The following is a 20,544-nucleotide window of genomic DNA, read 5'->3' as shown; positions in this document are numbered from 1 at the left end:
TCGGAAACTCACGACTTGAATCTGATGGCGTAAGTTATATGCTTGTATCTCACGTAGAAATATAAATAACCAGTGTCAGTTCTATCGTAAGAAATACACGGAATACATTTAAAACCCCTAGCAATGAAACATATTAGTGGCTACTCCTTCAAACTCATACAGTTATGAAAAAGAAGCATGCAGTGTTGTACAAATTTCTAAGTTATCACCATTCTAAAAGGAAGTATTTCTCGCGCAACTTTTAGTGATACCTGGTATCCCTAGTGCTGAATCGATAGACCTCGGTTATCTTTGAGATTCGTATTGGCAACCTTTGAAACACAAACTATGAATCACTTATGCCTCGCCGTGAGACTTCTGCGTACACTTTACGTACTAGTACTGTTGTTGTTTACACAGCACAGCCAAACTATAGAATTTATGCTAGGAACAAGATTCGCATCGAGAAATGTTATATAATGTGTGTGTGACACATTTGTTAGCTTAAGATAATAAAGGTTTAGAAAATTCATATTGATCGATCATACTATCGATTCAATTCAGATTTGATTTCCATTCGTTGGCAGTATAACCGGAACCGAGAGAGCTCCCTCCTTACTCCTCACTCCCGTAACACGAGGTATCACTGCAAGTTGCTACTTAGTATCCGGTTATCCGAAAAAGTAAGCTTCTCAGCTACAACATAGCCTTCTGCTCAAAAATTACGCTACACTGCAAGCAATACGAGTGACGTCATCCTATTGCCTCAAGCACGGCCAACTCGGTAGGAAGTTCCACCACAGATTATCAGAGGTACCTAGATGCGCACGGCCGCCATCTTGCACATTAGCCTCTGCCCCAGCCTCCTCTACATATTTTACTGAGTATCTCGCTAGATTAGCTCTGTCTGTGAGTTTAAAATATTTAAACATAATCTCTTGTAAATAGCGAAACAACACTTTGGTAGTATTCAGAATCATTATGCTGATAAGAAGAGAATATGGAAATGTAGATCCAATAATAATAATAAATATATCAGCAGATTAACGCTAGTTAGAAATTGGTCCTTTGCATAGCAAAAGTACTTTGGTGCTATCCTCAGTCATTACACTAATAAGAGTATGCAAATGTGGATCCAGAAACAATAACTTGCAGATTAACGGTAGCTATGAGCTCTATGTTCAAACAGAATCTCTCCTTGGTCTTGCCTTCACTCAACGCACGTGCCTACTTTGAACACCAGGCCTGTATTCTAGAACTCTTGAGCTGACGTTGCTATGCGTACAGCCGATAATTTCTTCATCCGATTCATACAGCGGGCGAATTTGGTGCCAATGTCTTGAAAAGGTTGGTTTCAGGGCCTTAAAACTTGGTCCCATAGGGACCTACCGAGATTTGTTCTTCGCGTCGTGAGGCTTACACGAGCTCTGCCTCATTCTAATTTATTTCTCCTGTATTAGCCTATGCTAATGTGCCAAAGGGCCCAAATCACCTATCTCACGGGAACCCTTCCGTATTCTGGAGTGATACACACCGGTAGCCTGTATTGATCTGAATTGCATTGTCTTTCAAATGGTGAAAGAAATTTCAAAACCGGTCCCCTAGCTTCTGAGATTGCCCATCACATGTACAAAAACTCACATTTTCTTTATAGGCTCCGTGCGCTGGTGGGAGAAATGCACCGCTGCGCTGCGAGTGGCGAACTTTGTAAGTTAATGCGTTTCACCGCGTGCTGTCATGGCCGACTAAATAATAACAGTGGGATTTCAGAGTGTTTTATGCAACAAACTTGCAGAAAGTGGTCATGTAATAAATATACAAGAAGAGCAGTTCGCAGGAAATAGCAACAGAGCAACAGAACTTCAGATGTAATCAGAAAGAAACATTGGTTCACTAGATATCCTACCATTTCAAGATAGAGGCAACGCAGTAATTTATGTATTAGTAGCGGTGATAATGTATTAGTGTTCATATACAGATTCAACAATGCTGTCTTAAGAAAAATATCCTTGGTCTATTTCTAATGCGATATCACGTTAGCGTAGGTTAATGCTGTTAGGGAGGCGATTCATTTTAATTTTAATTAATTTAAAACCTAACCACGTGTTCTAACGAAGGTCTTGGTAACAATCGTTATTATTTCATGAAGGCGAATAATTGTTTCCGTGAAATGTAAGCATATTTGAGCTGTTGCTTATGCAGTTTGCTCAGAACATGTCACCTCGCGTTCTGATCGATCGTGTGAATGGTCTCAACCTCGCATCTCAAACGTAGGGAAAGAGAGCTACAACAAGGGGAAGAGAGTGGAGGAACTTTTTCTGATAAAAAAATTCAGGTTTGATGTGGGACGCATTGAAATTCCTGATATTGAAACCGCATGCACACTATCAAAAATTATGCATGAGAAGAAAAGTTCAGAATCACTTAAAGTTGCCAATAAGTGATTATTTATATTGTGTGTCTGTATTTACAATATGATCAAGTCCACCTCTGTAATATAACGGTTGGCGCTACTGGCTACCTTCCTCGGGGGCCCGAACTTGAATCCTGACACTGCCAGCTCATTTCCATTAGGCATGTGCTTGAAAAGAAATGCGCCACCTCGGGACGAGGACATGAATTTACGGATGTAAAATACTATGTTTCTGTGAACTATTGATACTGCGTAATGGAGGCCTATTTGTGTGATTATATTTGTCTACTGCCTTTCCAAATACATTTCGTTTGGTTGTAACGGAATACTATAAAATTTCACACTTTGTTCGGTAGTACAGTACATTATTATTATTATTATTATTATTATTATTATTATTATTATTATTATTATTATTATTATTATTATTATTATTCTACTGGCTATAATTATGACTACGGCGATACAATACAATGAGTATGTTTTATGATGTGTGCGATGTAAAAATGATGGCCTACTGCAGCTTGCTTTGCAGATATAACATTGCTATAATATTTTCTTCCTAATTGTTAACCTATTTGTAAAATGATTAAAATACATGTTGTAGAGAGTTATTTTTGTAATAATTAAAATGTATAAATCCATAATTACTTCTTGCGATTTACTGCTATGATCCACCATCTTTTCAAATGACTTTCATGAGGCCGTGAAGAAAACATTTGTATTACATTATCTATTATTGCAGCCAACAACAAGCATATAGTTCTGCCCGAAATTTATGACATTAATATATAGTCAACTGAAGACAGCATTGTAAAGTTATTCTTCTTCTTCTTCTTCTACTACTACTACTACTACTACTACTACTACTACTACTACTTATTCCCTTCTTAATTTATTTATTGGGTTTCGCTTTCGCGTTATACCCAGCCACTAGTCGTTTTATTGAGTAAAGCCAAAACTATGAAGGATGATATATTAATTGTAAAGTGGGGAAAGGTAATAAATTAGCTGAAAAAATATACGTAGGTATCATATACTTTGTCAAAAACAAAACAAAATCAAACTTGGGATAAAGAATGTACAGGGACACAAGGTTCTACTCTTCATGTCAGTGTAATCTATCACAGCGATTATCTACATCATGAACATGACCGGATCAACACATAGGGGATGTGGTCTTAGATTCTAAAAACGGCTTTACAGTTCAGCTTAAGCCACGGTCGAGCGCGGACGTATTGCGTGGAGGGTCCCGGGAGTGGGAGTAGGGAGAGAGAGTTTTGAGTGCTGGAAGGTTATGTGGAGTTTATCGACAATGATTGGTGTGGAACAATACAGAGCAACTATAGGAAGATGGCAGGGTAGACAGAAGAAAGATGAAGTGATATCAGGTGGGTATAAAATGGAGATTAAAGGAGAATTATTGCTATCAGCGGCAGTGGTTATAATATTGCTATGGATTGGGGGGGTTGAGCTGAACCCAGGTCCGACATCTAGTGGAGATGAGATCTGGGAAGACATGGAAGAATTCAGAAAAATTATAAGAGAGGTGGTTGAGGAAGTCTGCCCCTTTGAGCAACTTAAAAATATGATTCAAGAACAAACCAGGGAGTTTGAAAAAATGAAGGTATGGTTACGAGAAAGGGCTGACGATACAACAGCACAAGTGAGGAAAAACCGCTGAAGAAGTTGCAACATTAAGGAAAAAAATAGGACGGCTAGATGAGGAGACGTTGAAACTGAAAGCAGAAGTGGAAGCCAACACTTTAAATCGCAGGAAGAAGTGCCTACTTATATATGGTGTGCTGGAGGAGTTGAGAGAAGATAAAGTGCTTACAACCTACAAAGTAGTGGACTTAATGCAGGGGAAATTGAAAGTAAATTTTAGTGAAGTGGACATTGATGATGTGCAGAGAGTGGGGAGAATTAGAGGCAACAGGGCTATCAAAGTTCAACTGTTTTCTACGCTGATGGCTGATGCTGTGTTAGGCAATGCGGGTAATGTGCAGAGGGAAAAATATGGATCAAGAGAGACGTGGGAATGGAGGCGATTAGGAATGAAAAAATACTGAGAAAACACAAGATACGAGCTATAAATCAGGGGCTGAGAGCAACGATCAAAGGACAGGAACTAGTGGTGACAGGCAGCAACTGGAAGAGAACCTGGTCTGTGAACAGATTGCTGGACTTAGAAATGAAGATAAAACAAGACGAAGAAGAAGAGGGAAGAGCAGCGATCAGTAGCGATGATAGGCAAAACACCAAAGGTATCAGTAGTCTATGTGAAGTGAGGCAGGGAGAGGGGCAAAGTGAAAATGGGACAATAATCAGTGAAGAGTATAGGCAGGAAAATGAAAGCAGTGAAGTAAGAGAAGCGAAGAGTAAAAAGGTAAGGTCAGGGGCGATCTGGGAGAGTATGGATCTGAGTAGGAGCAGAGGGAGAAGCAGAAGTTTAAGGGACCTGAGTGGAGCTCAAGTGGGAGGCAAAGGAAACCAACAGAGTGAAGATAGGGATGAAATGGCGGTCAAGAGAGTTGGTAGAGAAGCAGAAAGGCACAGAAAATTGACAGACATGCGGGGTACAGGTGAAAATAAGAGGGGTGTTGTTACTCGAAGCAAAAAACATTAGTGTATTGAATAGCGAAGTTAAAGATGGTTTGACGACAGAATGTAGAGTTGAGAAATGATGTTCGTTGGCATGACAGAATAAGTGAAGACGGTAGAGTTTATTGAAATGTGGTGTTGGAGAAGTATTGAGAAGAGGTGGTGTATTTATTTTTGTGGCATGAGTTATTGATGTGTTGTGTTGAATTACGAGTAATTTGTTAGTAAGGGATGAAGTAGTAAGTGGTAGATGGTAGAGTGATGGTAGATGTGTTGGTATGGAACCTAAGAGTAAGTGGTGGTGTATGTATTGTTGTAGTATGATTTAATGATATGTTGGTATTGAAATATGAGTAAGTTGTTAGTATGGTATGAGGTGTAAGTGAAGGAGGTTTAGTAGATTGAAATGTGGTGCTGGAGAAGTATAGAGAAGTGGTGGATGTATTTATTGTTGTAGTATTATTTATTGATGAATGAATGTTGAAAGGTGGGGTTGGAGAAGTAGGGAAAATGGTGGTGTATTTATTGTTGTAATGTAAAGATGGTAAAAGCTGTGAGTAAGAGATGCAGTGGTAAGTGAAAGTGGCTTGGTATTTGGAAATGTAGTGTTAGATAAGTATAGGGAAGTGGTGGCGTATCTATTGTTGTAGTATTATATATTGGTGAATATGTGTGATATTGGATTGATGGAGCGAGGAAGTGGTAAGTGAAGTTGGCTTGATGTTGAAATGTGGTGTTGGAGAAGTATAGAGAAGTGGTGGTGTATGAGTAATTTGTGAGTAAGGGTTGAAGGTGTAAGTATGCTAAAGTGATGGTAGTTGTGTTGGTATTGAATTATGAGTAACTTGTGAGTAAGGGATGAAGGTGAAGGGATGGCGGTTTTGTATGTTGAAATGTGGTGTTGGAGAAGTATAGAGAAGTGGTGGTGTATTTACTGTTGTAGTATTATTTATGGAGGTATTATTGATTAAGTCTTGGAGAAGTATGGAGAAGTTGTTAAGTTATAGAAGGACTGATGGTATATTTTCACGGGAAACCTGATGGCAAATTTATGTGATGGTATTGAATTGATGGAGCGAGTAAGTGGTAAGTGATGTTGGCTTGATGTTGAAATGTGGTGCTGGAGAAGTATAGAGAAATGAGGGTGTATTTATTGTTGTAGAATTATTTATTGATGGGCTATTTATTCTTGTAGTGGGAAGATGGTAAAGTGATGGTAGTTGTGTTGGTATTGAATTATGCGTAATTGGTGAGTAAGGGATGAAGGTGAAGGGATGGCGGTTTGGTATGATGAAATGTGGTGTTGGAGAGTATTATTTATTGATGAAGTGATGGTAGTTGTGTTGGTATTGCATTATGAGTAACTTGTGAGTAAGGGATGAAGGCGAAGGGATGGCGGTTTGGTATGATGAAATGTGGTGTTGGAGAAGTATAGAGAAGTGGTGGTGTATTTACTGTTGTAGTATTATTTATGGAGGTACTATTGATTAAGTCTTGGAGAAGTATGGAGAAGTTGTTAAGTTATAGAAGGACTGATGGTATATTTTCATGGAAACGGGATGGCAAATTTAATGTGGAGTGTGGCTGGGTTTTTAAATTAGATTAGGTAGGGTTAAATATGAAGTGCAGAAACAGAGAAGTAGCACAAGGATAAAGTTGCAACATGAGCAGATGAATGTAAACAAAGTCCAGACTGGTGATGTAAGGGAGTGTGGACTCGGCGATCCGGAGTGGGTCAAGCAGAAGTACAATAGCGGTGAAGGAATGTGCCGTGACGGCAAGGATGAATGTGACGAAAGTGCTGAGTGTATAAGGACACGAGTAGAGTATAATTTGTCTTTTATATTTTATTTAAAGAACATAATTTGGAGTGGCAATAGATATATTTAGGGGAGACGATGGACGTGACATGAAGGTACGGAGGATGACTACTGTGTTGACCCAAACTTGGTGGGTCAAGTTTCCGGAGTATCCAACGGACTTCATGGCATATCCAAGGAGTACGTTTGGGGTTTATTACTATTATTATTATTTCCGTTTGTATTATTAATTTTATTAGGAATTTGTGTTGGTAATTTCTGTTGGTGGAATTTGGTGGCTTAGGATGAACATTGTTATTTTTCTCATTCAGTGGATCGATTGGGTATTTGGTTACTGTGATCTGGATGATAATAATAATAATAATAATAATAATAATAATAATAATAATAATAATAATAATAATAATAATAATAATAATAATAATAATAATAATAATAATAATAAAGAATAAAGTATAAAGAATAAAGAATACGGCTTTAGACAAGAACATAGAGAGGGATTCAGCGATAGAGGTCTACTATAAAATGACTCAATACGTAAACATGACCCATATTCCAGCTTCTTGTGGTCAGCTGTTGATGAAGGTGCCCCTACGTAGTTCTCGTAATTTCCACCCGCAGCAGCACATTGCTATACGCGCGGAGTCTATAGGCTACATGGTGGTCGGAAACAACGTGAACCGAATATATGAGCGTTAGAGCGTTGGTCATACTGTAAGGAAATTTGAAAAGAATAAGTCGATATCCTGCGCCATTGTCATTTAATCAGCTGCTAAAGTTAGCCAATCAGATCGCTTCGCGGACGAATTCAATGGGCTTTGCGAGGCGATGTTGCTAAATCAGCACGTGGCTTGCTTGGGCTTGAGAGCCATGCCAAGAAATGTGCATCAAGCACTAACGCACCGTGCGTTTCAGCCAATGTCACCGTAGCGTGCTTGCTATGGTCCGAGCCTATCTGCAGAGAGGTCTTGTTGAAGTCGCTACCCTAGAGAAGCTGCTCTCAAGCAGGTCGTAAGCCACGTGCAGATTTAGAACATCTCAAGTCGCCCGCTAAGCGATAAGATTGGCTAATTTCAGCACCTGATCAAATGACAACGGCGTGAGATATCTAATTATTTATTTTCAATTATTTATCAGTATGAGCAAATCTCTAATGCTCATATATCCGATTCACATTGTTTCCGACCACTCTGTATAGAAGTATAGATTATAATTTCAAAATGAACAAAAGTTTATGCTCTCCGATTTTACACGGACTCTTCCGTAGCTCTTTCGGCTTTCCAGGGACTATTTTCTAACCATTTTACTTCCCTGAATATCTGCTGTATGACACGATTTCTTCTCAGACAGATGAACTTACCCGATCACCAAAGTTCTCGAACAAGACTCTGGCATAGTCCTCGAAGTAGTCAACAATGATGGGATTGGTCCATCCTCCCAGGTCCTGAAGCCACTGAGGGAGATCCCAGTGATACATAGTGACCTGTGAATAAAGATAAAATTATATACAAACTAGCAGTTACCCGCGGCTTCGCTCGTGTGGATTTCGTAATTTGTTAAAAATAATCGTTCCTTGATACTGTACTAAGACTAAATCTGAAAATCACTAAGGTATAAAAACTCACCGAAAAATTGTGTTTCATTTACCCCAGAAACTCTTTGTAAACCACGTTTGTGGTATTACCTTTTGCGGATAAGATGACCACGTGACATAGAACTATACATTGAGAAAAAATCTTTATTTTTAAAAGATATTCCAAATACCTATTTCCATGTCTGTAATATCTTCAGTTTTTGAGATATAAGTATCCCCACCCCTACCCCCACTTAAGTGGATTTTTCGAAGAAAGTATAAATGTTTCTTTATTTTTGAAGGAGGTTCCAAATACCAATTTTCACGTCAGTAACATCATCCGTTTTTGAGATATAAGTATCCTCATAAAAAGTAATTCAACTCCTTTTTAACTTTTCACTCCCGTTAGGTGCCTTTTTCAAAAACAAGAAAATACATGGTCCTGTACTTTTCAACGACTTTCAAAATACTAAGTTTCATGTCTGTTTTTTATATATCCTGTAGATATTCTGGTGCTCATTTTTAAAATCTTTGATTATGGTGTTTGTTGTTTAAAGGGCCTAACATCTAGATCATCGGTCCATTTTCAATTCTTTTTACCCTCTTAAGTGAATTTTACAAAAACAAAAAGTAATACGTGTTTCTTTATTTTTAAAGAAGATTCCAAATACCAATTTCCACGTCTGTAACATCTTTAGTTTCTTAAGATGCAAGTATCCTCATATTACTAATTCAACTAATTTTTCAATGCTTTCAACTCCCCCTAAGTAATTTTCCGAAAATAAAAGAATAAATGTTTCTTCACTTCGAAGAAAGATTCCAAATACAAATTTTCATGTCTGTAACATATTCAGTTTTGAAATAATTCAACTCATTTTTCACCCCCACGCCCCACTAAGTTGATTACCCCCCCAAATGCGTGTTTCTTTACTTTTAAAGGAGATTCTAAATACCAATTTTCACGTCTGTAACCTTCAGTTTTTAGGATATACGTATCTCTATAAAAGAAATTAACTTTTTCACTACTTATCACCCTCCCCCTTAAGTAAATTTTCCCCAAAACACAAAATACATGTTTCTTCATAAAGGAGTTTAACAATACTAATTATCATGACTAACATTTTCACTTTTGAGATATACGTATCCTCATAAAAAGAATTCAACTCCTTCTTCAACCCAACCACCCTAAATTGATTTCCCCCAAAATGTGTGTTTGTTTATACTAATTTTCACGTCTGTAACATTAGATTTTTTTTCGATATAAGTATCCTCATACAAATAATTCAACTGATTTTTCAATTCTTTCACCCCCATAGTGGATTTTCCAAAAAACGAACGAATAAAAGTTATTGAATCAATCAATCAATCAATCAATCAATCAATCAATCAATCAATCAATCAATCAATCAATCAATCAATACTGTTTGGCATTTAGGTCAGTCGACCAGGTGGCAGATTCCCTATCTGTTGTTTTCCTAGTTTTTTCTTGCACGATTTCAAAGAAATTTGAAATTTATTGAACATCTCTCTCTGTAAGTTATTCCAATCCCTAAATCATGTTCCTATAAATGAATACTCGCCCCAATTTGACATCTTGAATTCCACCTTTATCTTTATATTGTGACCTTTCCTACTTTTAAATACACCACTCAAACTTATTCCTCTACTAATGCCGTTCCACGCCATCTCTCCACTGACGGCTTGGAACATACCACTTAATCGAGCAGCTCGTCTCATGTCTCCCAAGTCTCCCCAGCCCAAACTTTGCAACGTTTTTGTATCGCTACTCTTTTGTCTGAAATCACCCAGAACAAGTCGAGCTGATTTTCTTTGGATTTTTCCAGTTCTCGAATCATTTAACGTTAAGAATTTCATATTTAGGTTCCGTATTGAAACAAGATTTACATCAAAGAAAGGACAATAAGTTCCACCTTTTCAATACTATATATTGTGTGAAAGTTTTACATTACAGTTAAAACATCACAACTTTTGTACATTCGGTACCGGTTTCGACAGATTCCCTGTCATCATCAGCCGAGAATAATTAAACAAAGACAAGTATAGATCATGATTCTTATGGTGTGATTACAATGGTGGATTAAAAATATACATTATATGATTAAAATAGTATATAAATATATATACACAAATAAAAGGTAAGTAAAATGGGAATGGTCATTATTCTATGAGGTGTACACCTTAATATTTCTAATTAAACGGTTAATTTGTTAAAAGAGATTTTGTTCTTGTAATATATAATTAGGGCCTATAGTGAAATTTGATTGTAGGCTTAATTCTGTAATATTTTAACTTTTTGACCAGTCAATGCATTGAAGTTATGTAGCCATGTTTGACACATTAAAAAGGTAAACAAACATTTAGTCGAATGGTGTTCCACATAAAATATGTACAATAAAATTCGATTGGAGCTTCAACTTGGACTTAAGAATGGAAGAATTATATTAATGTTCAATGCAAGCAGAAATAGATGAGTTAATTTTTTTTTCACTATGTATTGATGTTGATAGTTTAGAATGTCCATTGAACAGTTCAATATGTCGATTTGTATTCTGGAATGGTTTACATTATTTTTAGAAATAGTAATTGAGGTTCTTGCTAAGGTGGTACTTGAAGATCTTGTGTTGTAAGTTGTGAATACATAAATGATTTGGAAAGATCCTGATCCAAGTCGGAACCTATAAGAAATAAAATGCTATTTAAAGTTATATGAAATCGGAAGGGGTAAAAAATTCGCGAAATATTAGCGAAATGAAGGACTCACCTCAGGTGCCAAGTTGGTAGTGGATGTATCGGAGTGGAACTAACAGGCTGAATGTGAAGAGACGGACCTCAGAAGGAAACAAGGAGGGGCGGAGTTACTGAGCGAGGGGAAGAGGGAGCGCGGTGGAGGCGGGGCTATAATCGGGTGGGCGCGGACGGCGGTAGGGGTAATATGTAAGCGTGTTATGGATTGTTTTGAAGATAGATCGATTTTTGGGGATTTTAAGATTGTTCAATATTTTGATAAACGTATCAAATAAAATCGTAGGTTTGTCGGATAAATCATTGAGATTAAAATTTGAATTATGGTACTGATCAAGTGAGATGTAAAATTGTTCAGTGAGATCAAGTATAGGATCTTTATTTATTATTTCAATGATATCTATATCGTGGTCTATGCCATAAAATTTGTGTTTATAGTCGTGTATATGTTGGCCTACTGCGGAGAATTTTCTGTATTTAATTGCATTTACGTGTTCTGTATATCTAATTTTGAACGATCTACCGGTCTGTCCGAGGTAGGTACTGAGGCAGTCGTTACAATGAAATCTATAGACACCTGACTTTTCAAAGGGGTTGGAAGGGTTGATTGAGTTAGAGTTGTGTAGAATGTCTAGGTTTCTATTATTAGTTCTGAAGGAAATGTTAATATTCTGCTTCTTAAATATGTTTGTAATATTATGGATATTGCGGTTATAGGTAAAAGTTGAAAAAGTTTTTGATTTAGTAGTTTGTTTAATTAGGTTCGATTCTGGGCGATGTCTGAATTTGCTGATTATATTTTCTATAAAATTCTTATTGTAGCCATTATGAAATGCGATATTGCGTATAGTGTTTAATTCTTTATTAAGGTCTGATTTTGACATAGGAATATTGAATGCTCGGTGTACTAGGCTATTGTAGGTAGCCCGTTTATGATTAGGGGGATGAGTAGAGTCCTGTTGTATTGTCGTAGCAGTATGTGTGGGTTTTCTATAAACTTTATATTTAAAGGAAGATGGGAGTCTAGTGATAGTGAGATCTAGAAAATTGATGGTATTGTTGACTTCGGATTCTAGTGTAACTTTAATGTCTGTGTCGACAGTGTTAAGATGTGTTAGAGTGGTAGCTGCGTCTATAGTGCGTTGGTCCATAATAATAAATACATCATCGATGTACCTGGACCAGAGATGTATGTTGTTAAATGTTGCATTATTGTCTATTTTTGCATGTTCTAAAAAATCTAGATATATTTCTGCTAAAATGCCGGAGGCTGGTGAACCCATGGCTAGGCCGTCCTGCTTGTATATTATTTTATCGAATGTGAAGTAGTTGTTATTGATTAAAAGCTTCAAGATAGACATAAAGTCAGCTATCTCAAGTTGACTAAGTTGGCTATGGTTGTGTAGATTTTGAGGGATAATATGAAGGAGTTTTTCTGGTTTAATACTAGTGTACATATTAGTAACGTCAAACGAGTGTAAAGAGTGATATGGTTGAAGTGTAAAGTCATCTAGTTGTTTAATAAGTTGAAGTGTATTCTTTATAGAATTCTTGGACTGAAAGGTGTAGTAGACAGCACTTTTACAATAATTAACAAAGATCCAACACAAGCCATCCAACGGCAGTTAAAACAGACACTTAAAAATACATCCTTTCTCTTAACCGACAGTGAAAAAAGTAAACTAATTCATATGAACCCAGGACTTCCCACTGTCAAAGCACAACCTAAAATACATAAGACTAATGTCCCAATACGCCCTATTGTAAACTATAGACCTAGTCCTTTGTATAAAGCAGCACAATTCACTCAACAATTCCTCAAAAAACACTACACCTTTCAGTCCAAGAATTCTATAAAGAATACACTTCAACTTATTAAACAACTAGATGACTTTACACTTCAACCATATCACTCTTTACACTCGTTTGACGTTACTAATATGTACACTAGTATTAAACCAGAAAAACTCCTTCATATTATCCCTCAAAATCTACACAACCATAGCCAACTTAGTCAACTTGAGATAGCTGACTTTATGTCTATCTTGAAGCTTTTAATCAATAACAACTACTTCACATTCGATAAAATAATATACAAGCAGGACGGCCTAGCCATGGGTTCACCAGCCTCCGGCATTTTAGCAGAAATATATCTAGATTTTTTAGAACATGCAAAAATAGACAATAATGCAACATTTAACAACATACATCTCTGGTCCAGGTACATCGATGATGTATTTATTATTATGGACCAACGCACTATAGACGCAGCTACCACTCTAACACATCTTAACACTATCGACACAGACATTAAATTTACACTAGAATCCGAAGTCAACAATACCATCAATTTTCTAGATCTCACTATCACTAGACTCCCATCTTCCTTTAAATATAAAGTTTATAGAAAACCCACACATACTGCTACGACAATACAACAGGACTCTACTCATCCCCCTAATCATAAACGGGCTACCTACAATAGCCTAGTACACCGAGCATTCAATATTCCTATGTCAAAATCAGACCTTAATAAAGAATTAAACACTATACGCAATATCGCATTTCATAATGGCTACAATAAGAATTTTATAGAAAATATAATCAGCAAATTCAGACATCGCCCAAAATCGAACCTAATTAAACAAACTACTAAATCAAAAACTTTTTCAACTTTTACCTATAACCGCAATATCCATAATATTACAAACATATTTAAGAAGCAGAATATTAACATTTCCTTCAGAACTAATAATAGAAACCTAGACATTCTACACAACTCTAACTCAATCAACCCTTCCAACCCCTTTGAAAAGTCAGGTGTCTATAGATTTCATTGTAACGACTGCCTCAGTACCTACCTCGGACAGACCGGTAGATCGTTCAAAATTAGATATACAGAACACGTAAATGCAATTAAATACAGAAAATTCTCCGCAGTAGGCCAACATATACACGACTATAAACACAAATTTTATGGCATAGACCACGATATAGATACCATTGAAATAATAAATAAAGGTCCTATACTTGATCTCACTGAACAATTTTACATCTCACTTGATCAGTACCATAATTCAAATTTTAATCTCAATGATTTATCCGACACACCTACGATTTTATTTGATACGTTTATCAAAATATTGAACAATCTTAAAATCCCCAAAAATCGATCTATCTTCAAAACAATCCATAACACGCTTACATATTACCCCTACCGCCGTCCGCGCCCACCCGATTATAGCCCCGCCTCCACCGCGCACCCTCTTCCCCTCGCTCAGTAACTCCGCCCCTCCTTGTTTCCTTCTGAGGTCCGTCTCTTCACATTCAGCCTGTTAGTTCCACTCCGATACATCCACTACCAACTTGGCACCTGAGGTGAGTCCTTCATTTCGCTAATATTTCGCGAATTTTTTACCCCTTCCGATTTCATATAACTTTAAATAGCATTTTATTTCTTATAGGTTCCGACTTGGATCAGGATCTTTCCAAATCATTTATGTATTCACAACTTACAACACAAGATCTTCAAGTACCACCTTAGCAAGAACCTCAATTACTATTTCTAAAAATAATGTAAACCATTCCAGAATACAAATCGACATATTGAACTGTTCAATGGACATTCTAAACTATCAACATCAATACATAGTGAAAAAAAAATTAACTCATCTATTTCTGCTTGCATTGAACATTAATATAATTCTTCCATTCTTAAGTCCAAGTTGAAGCTCCAATCGAATTTTATTGTACATATTTTATGTGGAACACCATTCGACTAAATGTTTGTTTACCTTTTTAATGTGTCAAACATGGCTACATAACTTCAATGCATTGACTGGTCAAAAAGTTAAAATATTACAGAATTAAGCCTACAATCAAATTTCACTATAGGCCCTAATTATATATTACAAGAACAAAATCTCTTTTAACAAATTAACCGTTTAATTAGAAATATTAAGGTGTACACCTCATAGAATAATGACCATTCCCATTTTACTTACCTTTTATTTGTGTATATATATTTATATACTATTTTAATCATATAATGTATATTTTTAATCCACCATTGTAATCACACCATAAGAATCATGATCTATACTTGTCTTTGTTTAATTATTCTCGGCTGATGATGACAGGGAATCTGTCGAAACCGGTACCGAATGTACAAAAGTTGTGATGTTTTAACTGTAATGTAAAACTTTCACACAATATATAGTATTGAAAAGGTGGAACTTATTGTCCTTTCTTTGATGTTCTCGAATCAAGCAGTCCTGGTGAGGGTCCCATACACTGGAACCGTACTCTAGTTGGGTCTTACCAGAGACTTATATGCCCTCTCCTTTACATCCTTACTACAACCCCTAAACACCCTCATAACCATGTGCATAGATCTGTACGTTTTATTTACAATCGTATTTATGTGATTACCCCAATGAAGATCCTTCCTTATTTTAACAGCTAGGTACTTACAATGATTTCCATACGGAACTTTCATCCCATCAACGCAGTAATTAAAACTGAGAGGACTTTTTCTATTTGTGAAACTCACAACCTGACTTTTAACCCCGTTTTATCATAATACTATTGCCTACTGCCCATCTTACAACATTATCGAGGTCAATTTTCAGTTGCTCACAATTTTAACTTATTTATTACTGTATATAGAATAGTTATCATCCGCAAAAAGTCTTATCTGTGATTCCACTTCTTTACTCATAAAATTGATATACAGTATATAAGAAAACATAAAGTTCCAATAATACTGCCGTGAGGAATTCTCCTCTCAATTATTACAGGGTCAGATAAAGCTTCGCCTACTCTAATTCTCTATTTTCTAGAAATATAGCTACCCGTTCAGTCACTCTTTTGTTTAGTTCAATTGCACTCATTTTTGCCAGTAGTCTCCCATGATCTACGCTATCAAAAGTCTTAGATAGGTCAATCGCGAAACAGTCCATTTGACCTCCTGAATCCAAGATATCTACTATATCTTGCTGGAATCCTACAAGTTGAGCTTCAGTGGAATAACCTTTCCTAAAACCGAACTGCCTTCTATCAAACCAGTTATTAGTTTCACAAACATGTCTAATAAAATCAGAAAGAATGCCTTCCCAAAGCTTACATACAATGCATGTCAAACTTACTGGCCTGTAATTTTCAGCTTTATGTCTATCACCCTTTCCTTTATACACCGGGGCTACAATAGCAACTCTCCAATCATCTGGTATAGCTCCTCCGACCAAACAATAATCAAATAAGTACTTCAGATATGGTACTATATCCCAACCCATTGTCTTTAGTATAACCCCCTAAATCTTATCAGTTCCGGCCGCTTTTCTAGTTTTCAACTTCGTACCTTACTGTAAATGTCATTGTTATCATAGGTAAATTGTAACACTTCTTTAGTGTTAGTCACTTCCTCTAACTGGACATTATCCCTCTAACCAGCCATGTTTACATACTGCTTTCCGAATTCTTCTGCCTTTTGAAGATCCTCACACACACACTCCCCTTGTTCTTTAATGATTTCTGCAAGTCAAGGCGTTTCTTTTTCTCATCCAAGCAGTCTCTCTTTTCCGAGATCAGAATTCTCATGTAGACGATTCTCCTTACTACCTGAAATTCAGCTCTCTACCCATATTTGTCCACGATGACTTTTGTATTGTTGTTGTTGATCATGACTTCATAGTCCCTGCTCGTTCTTTTCAGTCTATCCGTATTATGTCCAATTCTCTGGCATCATTATATATGATTGCAAACAATAAATCAACAAATCTCACAGATTCAACAAGGAGGATGAAAATAAATTCATCAATTTTCTTTACTTTACTAGAAATATTGCATGTAAATTGCCTCCCATTTGGCTAGGACGTCGAATAATCAAACGAGACTATGCGCCATGTATTGAGGAGGAGGGAAGTTCGTTGATTTTTTGGGCTTCCTTTCTGCAACCCGAAGATATGGATGAATTCCTCGTAGATACAATGGTATTAAAACCAAATGACTAAGTACCGGCAATGAGGGAATTCACCGACTAAATTTTGGACACCTTCGGATCAGAATTCACCAGTTTCCCTCCTGTGTATTGGATAGAACTATCATCTAGCCGCACTATAAACAACCGAGAATCATTTCATTGAATATTTTTCAACGCCAGCCTTCCAAATATTTCATAGAAGTTCTCAAAGAAACGCAGCATGACACTAATGTTTCGCGAAGAAGCCTCGGCAAAATAATTAGTTTCATAAGATAAAATAACTGTATTCTGTCAAGAACGGATTACTCGACTTGAATTCTTAGAGCTGTTCCTTTTAATTCTTGCATGTTTAGAGATCAGTGTGTTATGTTTTTAAACACATTTTAAGTTTTATGACGACGTTTATCTAACCGAAGCTGACCGATATTTTAGCCACGCTTTTACAACACCAGTTATTTGTGTGAATTTTGCAAGAAAGCCTATATTGACATTCATTAATCTGCATATGGTAATGAAAGTGAGGTTGTTGTGGCGTATTTATAAACGGAAAACTTCCTGATTAAAGTGGGGGGAATTTTTGCACTGTAGCTCATGCAAACAGGAGGCATTTTATGTCGTATTTTGACCAGGCGAAGCAACTGACCGGCTCCGATTCGGCATTAATAGTATCTAAAAAATCCACTCACCACTGGCAGTATCCCGTTATCCAGCACCTCATTAATCAGGTTATTGTAGTAGTCTATTCCTGCTTGATTAATGTTGTTTGCTTCCCCTGTTGGCATTATACGAGTCCATGCAATGGAGAAGCGGTATTGATTCATCTGAAACAATACCAACGTTCAGAAAGTAAGTTGCAAAACAACATAATACGTTTTTCCTAAATTAAGAGAAGAAATCTACTCACCCCTGTTTCTTTTAGTATCTTTATATCCTCTTTGTAGAGATGATATGAGTCATCTGCCACGTCTCCATTCTGCCGGTCCGTTGAGTATTCCGGATGTTCGTGCAGCATGTGATCCCATATACTCTCGCCCTTGCCTGCAACAGAGATGTTTCTTCTCTTTAGCTGCCTAAGGGAGGTATAGCACTAGGATACCAACGCGATGCCATGGTGCAGTTGCTGGGATCTCCGCCTTACTCTATGGATAATTTAGTAGTCATACACCGCACCTGGCATCCGTGCGGCATCGCTTCCAAGTTAGTGTAGCAGGTAACTTAGACGTCAGGAGCTCATCATTGCCACGAAGGCCGAATTAACGTCACAGCACACGAGAGTCCTTTGCCGTCCGTCCATGGATATAGTGCAAGGTCGTACCCATGGATTCAGTGCAAGGTCGTACCCAGGAATATTTTTCGGGGAAGGGGCAGTGGGGTAGAATTTTTGACCAGCGGGTATGGGGTTGGTTCGGGGGCGCTTCTTAAACAAAAGATACAGGAGCAATAAAATACCTTATGGGTGGGGGTGGTAGAATACTCCCACGGTATCCTCCGCCTGTCGTAAGACGTAAATAAAAGGGTGACCTGTGGCTCTCAATTTGGGAGCATGGGTTGGCAACCACAGTTCCCGTAGCTGAGTCTGGCATTGCTTCCACTTACTTTTGTCAAGCTGTTCACTTTCATCTTTCCTATCCAACCTCCCTTGGTCAACTCTTGTTCTCTTTCGACTCCGACGTTATTAGGTTTCCAAGGCCGAGGGAGTCATTTTCACCCCCTTCGTCAACCTTCCCTTTCTTTTGCCGATGCCTTCATTCTTTGAAGGTCGGTATCTTCCACATTCTTTCCGATTAGTGTTAATAGAGGCCGCTTGCCAGGAAGGCATGGACAGAGGACGATTGGCGTCGCATCATGTTCCGTGATGAGTCCCGCTTCTCCATAACCTCCGATGACCGTCGTGTGCGGGTTTGGTGGCGTCGAGGACAGAGGGCAGATCCTGCCCATGTTGTGGAAAAACACACAGCCGTAATCCCTGGAATCATGGTGTGTGGAGCCATAGGATATGCGTTCAAGTCACCTCTAACAGTGCTTCGGCAGACTTTGATGCCACAGCCATACGTCACAAGCATTATGCAACCGCACGTCCTACCCCTTATGGCACAGCACCCTGAGACAGTGTTCCAACAAGATAATGCACGTCAACACACAGCATGTGTGTCCATGAACTGCCTAGAGCATGTTAAGGTCCTCCGATTTTCGGCAACAGTAGCGGCGATTAAGGGGGGGGGGGGGCAGTTGCTCCCCACTTTGTGGAGAAAATATTAAATTTTTATTCCATTTTAGCCAACTGAAACTAGGAATTATTAAAAAGGCAATTTGTACAAGCCCTGTTGTCTTATCAACTGATTCTTTCCTTCATTCATAGTTTTAACAAAATTATTAGCACCGGGCGAGTTGGCCGTGCGCGTAGAGGCGTGCGGCTGTGAGCTTGCATCCGGGAGATAGTAGGTTCGAATCCCACTATCGGCAGCCCTGAAGATGGTTTTCCGTGGTTTCCCATTTTCACACCAGGCAAATGCTGGGGCTGTACCTTAATTAAGGCCACGGCCGCTTCCTTCCAACTCCTAGGCCTTTCCTATCCTATCGTCGCCATAAGACCTATCTGTGTCGGTGCGACGTAAAGCCCCTAGCAAAAAAAAAATATTAGCGGAAATACGCGCAAAATGTCGTTCGTCCCGGATATCCGATTTTTTTAAGCGCCACAGCAAGTAGTGGACACTTTGCATATGTTGTGAGGAAGGTTAGCAGGGTATACATTTTTTGCCAAGGTCATGATGATTCACCCGCTTGCCGCGCGCATTCGTCAGTCTGCAAGTCTGTTTAGTGTCTGTCAGTTTCTTAGTGTGTAGTCAAATACTAAATTATTTGAATTGTATAATCACGCCGTACTTTTATTTAATTGCAATAAATGTGTAATATTGTTCCTATGGTGAAAGTTTTATTGTATAGTATTGAATATAAATCTCACAAAAGTATTATTACCGCACTTAAGCTGGTAAAAAGGCCGGCCCCTCGGTATAGGGGTAGCGTCCCTGCCTCTTACCCGCAAGCCCCGGTTTCGATTCCCGGCCAGGTCAGGAATTTTTACCCTGAACCTGAGGGCTGGTTCGAGGTCCACTCAGCCTACGTGATTAGAATCGAGGAACTATCTGACGGTGAGGTAGCAGCCCCGGTCTCGAAAGCCAAGAATAACGGCCGAGAGGGTTCGTCGTGCTGACCACACGTCACCTCGTAATCTGCAGGCCTTCGGGCCGAGCAGCGGTCGCTTGGTAGGTCCAGGCCCTTCAAGAGCTGTAGTGCCATGGGGTTTGGTTTGGTTTTCTAAGTTGGTAAACTGTCATCCTTTACCCCTCTGTCGAAATTCGCTCAGAGAGCATAAAAAAGCTTACCACTTTGTACCTTTCTTTTTCAGCATCCA

The 20,544-nt window shown here is 38.1% G+C and overlaps 1 protein-coding gene across 1 annotated transcript in view; it reads right to left on the bottom strand.

The window, feature by feature from the left end:
* LOC136858640 (myrosinase 1-like) overlaps window positions 1-20,544 on the bottom strand; it is an 82,632-nt gene that overhangs the window by 61,062 nt on the left and 1,026 nt on the right. The window contains exons 2-4 of the mRNA XM_067138345.2: window positions 18,037-18,170; window positions 17,819-17,953; window positions 8,177-8,299 (exon numbers count right to left, since the gene is read on the bottom strand). Of these exons, the coding sequence (XP_066994446.2) occupies window positions 8,177-8,299; window positions 17,819-17,953; window positions 18,037-18,144 (366 nt within the window). The 5' untranslated portion in view covers window positions 18,145-18,170. The remainder of the gene's footprint in view (window positions 1-8,176; window positions 8,300-17,818; window positions 17,954-18,036; window positions 18,171-20,544) is intronic.

This window comes from Anabrus simplex, chromosome 1 (assembly GCF_040414725.1).
Source record: "Anabrus simplex isolate iqAnaSimp1 chromosome 1, ASM4041472v1, whole genome shotgun sequence".
NCBI lineage: Eukaryota > Metazoa > Arthropoda > Insecta > Orthoptera > Tettigoniidae > Anabrus > Anabrus simplex.
This window is presented reverse-complemented; position numbering and strand designations above follow the sequence as displayed.